Source organism: Staurois parvus, unplaced genomic scaffold (assembly GCF_062004578.1).
Source record: "Staurois parvus isolate SC_StPar_1 unplaced genomic scaffold, SC_StPar_1.0 ptg000165l, whole genome shotgun sequence".
NCBI classification, from domain to species: domain Eukaryota; kingdom Metazoa; phylum Chordata; class Amphibia; order Anura; family Ranidae; genus Staurois; species Staurois parvus.
The window spans coordinates 3222776-3232527 of record NW_028317961.1 but is presented as its reverse complement, the minus strand read 5'-3'; the positions used below and the strand labels follow the sequence as shown (position 1 = coordinate 3232527).

At 38.9% G+C, this 9752-nt stretch overlaps 1 protein-coding gene across 1 annotated transcript in view; it reads left to right on the top strand.

The window, feature by feature from the left end:
* Nucleotides 1-239: 239 nt before the first annotated feature.
* Nucleotides 240-9752, top strand: part of TMEM244 (transmembrane protein 244) — a 50314-nt gene continuing 40801 nt past the window's right edge. Inside the window, exons 1-2 of the mRNA XM_089676296.1 lie at nucleotides 240-272; nucleotides 5717-5802. Of these exons, the coding sequence (XP_089532422.1) occupies nucleotides 240-272; nucleotides 5717-5802 (119 nt within the window). The remainder of the gene's footprint in view (nucleotides 273-5716; nucleotides 5803-9752) is intronic.

Genomic DNA, 9752 nt, shown 5'->3' with positions numbered 1-9752 from the left:
CACTCAAAATGTATAATTTTTTCTGATAACTTTATAAAATGATTCCTAGTTCATCAGTAAACTGCCAATAGCATGGACCTTTAGTTTACAGATTATCATAGCAGATGGTCTAAATCTTTGCTGGTTCAATCCTGCTAAGCTGCCAAGATACACAACCTTCGTTGTAGCAGAACAGAGAGAATGCTTTGCCTATTTTATGTATCTATACACCACTCTTCTGCATGTTCTAATATGTTCTGATGGCACTCAAGATCCAAGTATCTCATACTAAGGTAAAAAAACACTATTCTTGATATATATAGACAAATATAACAAGATATTTTATGTAATTTAGTGAAACACATGCTATTAAAGTAGTGTGATTGTGATACTAACAGTTTATCTATATCATATATAATATTACAATTTTATATTGTTTACATGTATTTTACATTTTTTGGATTAATGTCATTAGTTTCAGCTAAATCATATAAACATTTTTTGATTATAAAATATTTATAAAAACATTCTTTGCAATCAAAATATTTCATATGCTGCTCTGCTTACAGTAAATGCATACCTTCTTTCTTTTGGTTACAGTTATATGCCTATTAGTTTTATCCCAAAAGTGTAACAGAAATGCCTTTTGACCTAAACCATCCAACAAATAATCTGGCACCTTACACATAGGTTTGATTTACTGAAACTGAAGAGTAGAAAGTCTGGTGCACCTCTGGTGCACCTCTAATTTCAACTTGTTCAATTAAGCTTGAACGAAAAAAACTGGAAGCTGGTTGGTTTTTGTGCAGAGCTGCACCATTTTGCAAATCAACCACACAGTTCTTTATGATGTAACAGGCATAATTCTGACTTTGAATACATAAATTTAGATACTGAGATGAAACTTTCAGCATGCTTTTCTAGACACGGGAACTATTGACTAGTATTTTAAAAATTAAATGTGAAGAAAATACAGTGGGGAAAATGATTATTTGATTCCCAGCAGATTTTGTAAGTTTGCCCACTTACAAAGAAATTAAGGGTCTATAATTTTCATCACAGGTGTATTTTAAATGATAGAGACATAATATCAACCAAAATTTCCAAAAAATACATCATACAAATGTTATAAATTGAGTTGCAGTTCAGTGAGTAAAATAAGTATTTGATCACCAAGCAAAACATGAATTAGTACGTGGTGGAGAAACCCTTGTTGGCAAGCACAGAGGTAAGACTTTTCTTGTAGTTGATTGCCAGGTTTGCACACATCTCAGGAGGGATTTTGATTCACTCCTCTTTAGAGATCTTCTCAAGATCCTTAAGGTTCCTTGGCTGTTGCTTGGCAACTCGAAGTTACTACTTTTATGTCTTGGCTGTATTTCTTGGGTCATTGTCATGATGGAAGACCCATCCACGACCCAGCTTCAGAGTTCTGGCTGAGGGAAAGTTCTCATCCAGGATTTTGCAATACATGGCCCAATCCATTGGCTCCTCAATGCAGCAAAGTTGGCCTGTACCTTTAGTAGAGAGATAGCCCCAAAGAATAATGAAATCTGAACTTCCCCTTTTGGGTGAACATCTGCTTTAAAGGATGAGTTCACCTTTCCACAAAATATTATAAATGCACATTTTTTTTGCAGGTAAAAAAATATGCGTTTATTATTTGTGTTAGGAACCTGGAAAGCATTGCACCAGTGATCAGCAGACAATGGATTCCATGCGGGTCTCCGGCACACTGTCAGTGTAACTTCTTGCTCGTACATCCCGTGTGGGCAAGCTGATACTTGCTGACAGGAAGACTCAATGAACTACGCCAGCGTTCACAGCACTGATATTTCATAGAGGACTACAAGTCAACAGCCGCTAAAGCTGTCGGGACTTGTAGTCCATTAATTCACAGAACACTGTAAATGAATGCCATGGCCGTGTGGGTGGAGCCCCGCACGGCCGCCCTGTTTTTGAAAACTGACAGCTAGTATGGGGGAACATCTTTGCGTACATCTGTCACAGGAGGGGGGTGGTAGCAGCTGGTGGCTGCAGTTTCGGGAACTTTACATTTTCCACCCTAAAAAGGGTGAAACATGTAGCATGTTCCCAAAGGTGAACTTATCCTTTAACTTCCATATCCTGCACTTCATTACAGACAGTTGAACACCCCCTACCAATTTTGATGGAAAATCAGTTCACATTGTGAAGTGGATCACTAATCTGCAGTGATTATTCTATTTCCATGAATCTTCTAGATCCAGTGCAAATCTATCCTCAGGCAAAGAGATTTGTTTATCCCTACCCACTACCATTGCTAAAGTATTATCACTTTATTAAAGCGGTTGTAAAAATAAAAAAATCCCCTGCAAGGAAATGTCATAATGTGCTAGTATGCATCACATTCTAGCACATTATGAAGGACTTGCCTTAAAACGAAGCCCTCCAGTGATGTGCTGTCACCGCTGCAGAGACGTCCATCTTCACCCAGCTTCATGAGTTCCAGCTGTCTAGTTGGCTGAGCCGCGATGATGTCATTCCTGCGCATGCCACGGCACACAGCTCTAAAGGAACGGCATGGGTATGCCGTACCCTCAGAGTGCATGCACTGGCAGTAAAAAAAAAAGAGTGAATATCTCCTAAAAAGGTGCACATTTAGGAGATATTCGTTTTACCTACAGGTAAGCTTTATTATTAGCTTACCTGTAGGTAAAAGTTAAAAAAAAAGTTTGCTACCACATTAAAGTAACACTAAACTCTATGTGAAAGAAAGCAGTATGTATTCTTAACTCAAATAAAGTACCTTTTATTACGCTCAGCCTTTTTTTTTGTTGCTGTGATCTGACTTACTATTGGAGGTGGCTACGTTCATTCACCATGGTCCTACTGCATGCAGAAACATAGCCATCCTCCCTTGCTCGCTTCTGAGATGGACTAGAGACAATGAACTCTAGACTATGGGATTTGCAGTACTCTTTAGGAAAAGGAGAGATTTGGAAGCTCACAGAAGATGCTATAAGGGAACAGAGAAACACAATAAAAACTATTTAATGAAAAACTGATTACAGGGCAAATAAGTAAAGGATGTGTATAGATTATTTTTGGAGAATAAGGAAATATATATTAGTACCACTTTAATCAGAACTGTGCTTGGGGAATTTAGATTCTAATTTTTATCTATACAGAATGGATTTAAGCTGCCCTGATGATATATAGTCAAGACATATCAGAGTGCGGTAAAAAGCACATATGGTGACCAGTTGCACTTTTTTTTTTATAAAAGCGGATTTCAGTTCTGTGGTTTAAACTGGCCTTGGAGATAAGTGACATATGGCCAATATCATCTTTTGCATAAAGACTATTGTGCTGCTAATATTAATGTGATTTGCAGTTACAGATTGATGGCAAGACAACATTTAGGCTACTATATAGACACTGCTTGTTTGAAAAATTTCTTTACAAAATAAGCAGCTTATAGCTAACAGAACTATATCCACAGAGATTCCCCTTGAATAATGATGTAACATAAAATGTAGGCAGACTTCCATTTATTGGGGATTCGATGATTAATGTAATCATTTATATATCAATAAGCCCCCTAGGAAAATAGGGAATAATACCTACAGTGTTACTAGCAGTCTGAGTGTTTCCCTATGCTTATTGGTATGCGTGTGTACAGCATGAAACACATAGTACCATCTTATTCATTAATGAGCTCACAGATTTTTTTCATCATTTTTGAGCATCCACTGCAGAAATTTGTTCCTTTGACTCTATGAATATGTGATGCTTTCTATTATATGCATTCAATGTGTCAAATGATTTGTAGAATTATGATTACCTAGGATTAAGGCATCCAGCAGTCGACTATAGTCTACAGCACAGCCCTGTATGGAAGGGCAGCAGACCTGATTTTTGTCTACTGCAGTTAGGTAACACTGTGTGTAGACAATGAAATTGAAGCAAAAAATTGATGAGCTAATTTCTCTGTCTCTGCTCTCTCCCCCTATCATTATGCCCCATGTTAGCATGTGAACCCTGTAGCAGAAATAATTGATTTGTACTGCTTTTGCCTTTTCCTGCATGCATACAGAGATTGATTCTAAATCAGATTTTTTTTTAATCTACCTGGTGCTAAACTTTAACAAATTGTAAAATGTATATTTGTACTGGGTTGTTTTCAGTAAAATTAACTCAAATATCACTGGAAATTCTACTAACATTTTGTCTTTGGAATATAAAGATAAAATAAGTGTCTTAAGCCATGAAAAGTCTTCATACCACATCATTTCACTAGCTGACCATCATCTAATATCTATGGTTACCTAAGCTGAGCATGTGGTAACAAGGAGCATTCTGATAGCAGATGAATAGGCTATCTGGGCTCAGTTCGCAAACTGTTTTCCATTTTATTGCTTGTTGTTGTCTAAAAGTTCACTACAAACCCATAGAAATAGGGAATTTGAACCTGCTCCCTAGAGAAGAAGAAGGGAGAAGGACCAAAGAAAGATGAGTTCACCAACATACGGCTTTTTTGTCCAGTTAGAGTTTGGAATAGAGGCAAATCAGATCTTCTTTCCTGCCAGACAAGGTTGTGTGTGTGTTTCTTAGGACTGAATGTACAGAAATACAAATCCTTTGGCAGATAAACAGTTCCTAAAAATGTTTTTTTCACTGTGTTTTTAGCCATTTTACTGGAGTTCATCGTTAATAGTAATTTTAATATTATGAGAAATCCTACAGGGAAACACTAAGGCCCCTTACACACTAGTTTAGCCCATGTGTGTCCAGTCATGGTGTTTTAGAGCACCCGAGAAGCACAACTATAGCACCCAGTCCCACTCCCTGAAGTCCGGTAAGTCTATGGCTGAAATACACTGCGGTTGTACCCTGTACTGAGTGGTCCCCACATTTAGCACTGTATGCGTTCAAGTGCATATGCCTGGAATGCAGCTTTTCTGCGCTCCTGGCATATGTCTCTGAATGCATAAGGCTCTAAACACAAGTACTATCCGATAGAGTGTCGAAATTCAGTGTATTTCAGCCTGCCATAGACTTTGACAGGCTGCAGGCAGCGGGGCTGGACACTGCTCCTGTGCTTCCTGGGTGCACGAACAGGCCAGGATTGGATGCACATTGGTTAAATGTTCAATTGTGTTCAGAGGCTTTAAAGGGTGTAACGTGTAACATGTTGGACATCCACCACCTCGTCCCCAGATTCAGCCCCTCCTTGTGACAGTGGGCAGGGGGGCCTGCTCCCTACACCCGCTGTCACAATTTGAAAAGTGAGGCTCCGCCCACATGGCTGCATCATTCATTCACAGAGTTCTGTGAATGAATTCCTACAAGTAGTACCATCAGCCATTGTGGCTGACGACTTGTACTTTTGAATGAACTTTGAGGGTGCACTGGTGAGCACTCTCATAGTCCATGGAGCTTCCTGGACTTTAGTAACCACCTGCCTATGCAGAAGGTATGGGCAGACAGCGTACAGACAGTCTGAAAGAGCCTGACATTGAACCTAAGATCTGCTGATCTAGGTGCAATGCTTTACAGGCTCCTAAAAGAAAAAAAAATAATAAATGCACATTTTTTTTACCTGCAAATAATGTGATTTTTTTTTAAAGCTAAAAGTATCTTTTAAGGTTAGAAAGAATCATTATAGTCACATTAAGGACATTGTTGAGAACCCTAGGAGATAGATATAGTGTGAAATTCAAGTAAGATCTAAATTGTTTTTTTTTCCTGGCAGGTTGTCTTGCAGAACCTTTTTATTTGCACTGTTGTGTTCTATACAGTGTATTATTTCACCTATACCATATGTTTCCTGGCACTTGGGTAAGTACTAAAAATTAAATAAAAATTATGACAATTAGTGTATAGCATAGAATAAAGCTTTACACAATTTCTTATATTCTGTACCTACAATATTAGTGACAGTGAAGACCATGTTTTGTTATGCAGAATTCACTTTAAGTACCAGATCTACCACTTAGTTGCCATGTGTTTTACAGATATGTGTTTTGTATCCCAAAACAGCAATCTATTATTAAAACATTTAGAGTGAGGGAGTAAACTGCCACAGAGGTATTCCTTTAAAATCTAGGGCCTAGATGTGAGATAATAGATAATAGATGTGTCTCCTCACAGGCTTCTATTGACTGTTTACTCTAGGGTCACTTGAAGCTTCTCCAAACACAGTAACAACTATGTAGGTGCCTCAAAGTTTATTAATAATTGTGGTAGACACTCACAAGTTCTGTTAGATACTGTATTTTTTGCCGTAGAAGATGCACTTTTCCTTCCCCAAAACTGGGGGGGAAATGTCAGTGCGTCTTATGGAGCGAATATGGAGCGGCCGGTCTGGTATTTCCACCGTGGCCGTGTCAGAATACCGGGCCGGCCGCTCAGCTCTGCAGAGGGACCTTACCTGTTCCTCTATCCAGCGGCGTGCTGTCTTCCCGGCTTCTGTAGTGTGGGCACTGGGCATGACAGCCGGGTGCCAAGTGTGCATGCGCAAGAAGCGGTGCTTTTTGTGAATGGTAAGGCGGTACCTGGGACACATGACAGATCCCAGAAGCCGCCGGAGCAATCACAAAGTGCAAGTGCTTCTCACTCATGCGCACTGGGCACCCGGCTGTCATGCCGAGCGCCATTACAGAAGCCAGGAAGACAGCGCGTGGCTGGATCGAGGAACAGGTAAGATCAAACAAAAACTCTGCGGAAGTAAGAGCGGGTACCTGTCAAATTCAGGTACCCCCTCCCCAAAGGTCAGCAGTCATCTGTACTGTCCACAGTCTCTGGTCATCCCTGTGCTGTCCGCAGTCTCTGGTCATCCCTGTGCTGTCCGCAGTCTCTGGTCATCCCTGTGCTGTCCGCAGTCTCTGGTCATCCCTGTGCTGTCCGCAGTCTCTGGTCATCTCCTGTATTGTGTCTGCAGTCCATTAGTTCAGAATTTTTTTTTCCTGTTTTCTGCCTCTAAAACCTAGGTGCGTCTTATGGTCAGGTGCGTCTTATACGGCGAAAAATACGATACTCACAATTATCCTCCTATGTAATTGGCTGGTGGTACACTCCATCCTTAGCTGTGTGAGAAAATTGTACTTACTACCTAAGGATAGACTTAGGCCTTATTCACACTTGCAAATGGGGCTGTTTTCAATGACCTGCATGAAACTCAGTGGGGTCCTTGAAAATAGCTTTCAGACAGGATGCCCTATTGAAAGCAATAGGAGTTTGAAAGCACCCACAGCTATTTAAGACAGTTCGAATATAATTGCTCATGCAGCAATTACCTATGGATGATCAGCCCTGGAAGCTGACAATCGATATTCAGGTCCAATCATCCTCAGGTAATCTTTGCATGAGTAATCACATGTGAATGGCCTCAAGTAACTGCGGGTGCTGTCAGGCTCCCATTGTTTTCCTGTCTGAAAGTTAGAGGATCCTGACAGCACCTGCAGCTACTTGAGGCTGTTCACATGCAATTAATCATGCAGAGATTACTTGTGGATGATTGGCCCTGGATGCAGATTGTCTGCTTCCAAGGTTGATCATCTGCAGGTAATTGCTGCATGACCAACTTCATGTGACCTGCCGTGAATAGCTGTGGTGTTGTCAGGCTCCTATTGCTTTCAATGGGGCTTCCCACCCTAATCTATTCAAATGGATTCCGCTGAGTCTCCTGCAGGTAGTCGCAAACGGTCCCATTCACAAGTGTGAATGGGGTCTTTAAAGGGGTAAGTAGCTAACCAAATATTCACTGTAGGTGTATATTCTTGGTGCATGTACTGTATATAGATATTGATAGACATGTGCGATTTGTTTTGTTCCAAATCAGAGTTTGCACGAAATGTTCGTTAGATGGTGCAATTTTCTTTTCTACAGCCACGGGTTGCAGGAAGGAAAAACAATTTTCCCCATCAACACTGGGGGAATCCATCCAGTGAAGCCATTGTGTTCTCCCGATGGGGGGAGGGGGGCGTGGGGAGCCGTCCCTGCTGGGAGAACACCCAGTGATTATTGCTAGCGCTATAGCCACTGGCAATGGATGAATAAAAAATCTGATATGCTGGTTGTACCCAAGTCAATCAATCCCCCCCAAACCTATTCTGTTGGCAGTGGATGGTGTGCATACGTGAAGGCATAACATGCTTTTAATAACTATACTCAACATAATTATTATGCATCTGTGTCTTAATGTACACAAAAAAATAGTATCTTTGATCACGTGAGTTTCATGTTAGTAATATACTAGTAATTCAATTTTTATACATCGCATTTAGTTGCTGCCATTATTTCCTATAGAAGAATTCAGTGGTATTTCGTGAATGGCATTAAGGTGTTTGGGGTCCACTCTTGTAGTTCCACAATTTGTATATGGGATAATGATGATAATTTACCTCTAATTTCATATGACATATTCTGTTGGGTGCATAATGGAGGCTTCCATGTGAAAACTTCTTTTTATCTGATAAAATCACAAATAAATAAACAGTATATGAACTAACTAAATTTTGGATATTCTATTCAAATCTATTTAATATTTTCAATTCGGTTTAAATACCTCCTGAAAATTCACATTCATTCAAAAATGAAAAAACAAAATGAAACTAAACTAAGCAAATTATGAAAATGAATCATCCGAATTTAACAAATGCAACAAATCAAATTAGTAACTTAATCAATTGGTACAAAGCAAATTTAGCATTCTGCATGTCTAGATATATATATATATATATATATATATATATATATATATATATATAGTATATATGTTGTAGATAGATAGATAGATAGATAGATAGATAGATAGATAGATAGACAAAGTGTAAACTACAGTTGAAAACAAAGGTTTAGTTCTTTATTTTTACTAACTAATCTATTATTTCCCTTTTTAGGGATTTTTCGGTTTGCTTTTGTAATTTTCCATTTGTTTATTTTGTAGCACCGTACTTAAAATGTTTTCTACCAGATAAATAATTGTAGGGGCTTTATAAAAGGGACAAGTTTCAAAATAAAATTTGCAGTTTTGATATAAGCTATTTCAGCTTATGAAAGAATTAATTTTGGTTATCATGTTGTTGATAAAAGCTTACTCTGTTTCAACATTCTCCTTAAATGTTAAATCACAATAGTTTAACTATGCTGTAACAATAACCACTATTCTTAGGGCTGTTATTTCTTCCTCGTGCACTGTCCAATAGACATGCAGTGGTGGTCAAGGAAGGGGCTGCACTTGGGCATCTTCACCTTGGGTAGCAAAGGACCCTCTCCCATCACTGACATCAGGCACCACCGGTCAGGGTTTGGCAAAAGCACCTCTAGGTATTTAAATATTTTCTTTTTGACCAATTAAACCTTTGGACTGTTTAAACCCTGAAATTAGAAATATCCACACCTACATCTTAAGCTGGCCACAACCGCTACAATCTGATTGTGCAAATGCCTTTAGGTTTATCAACAACTAGGTAGTATGAGGACCTTCCTAAACAATCCATATAATCTACTGTAATGAGACAGGCACTCACAGTTGTTGCTGAAAGATAAAAAATGGGATTGTAAATCTCATTTTCTTGTTTGTGGCCATCTTAAAACTGTAAAAAAATAATAAGGTAGAGGCTCATCTAAATGCATCGATGTACTTGGTAATGCAGTGTGTAAAATGTCAGCCCTATATAAATATGGGATATTCTTAATTGATTTTCAAAGTAGCATCCTAAACCTAAAGGTTACCTTCTGTGAGAGCAAAACATTTTTTTTCATTAGTGCATTACATTTTGTTAGGT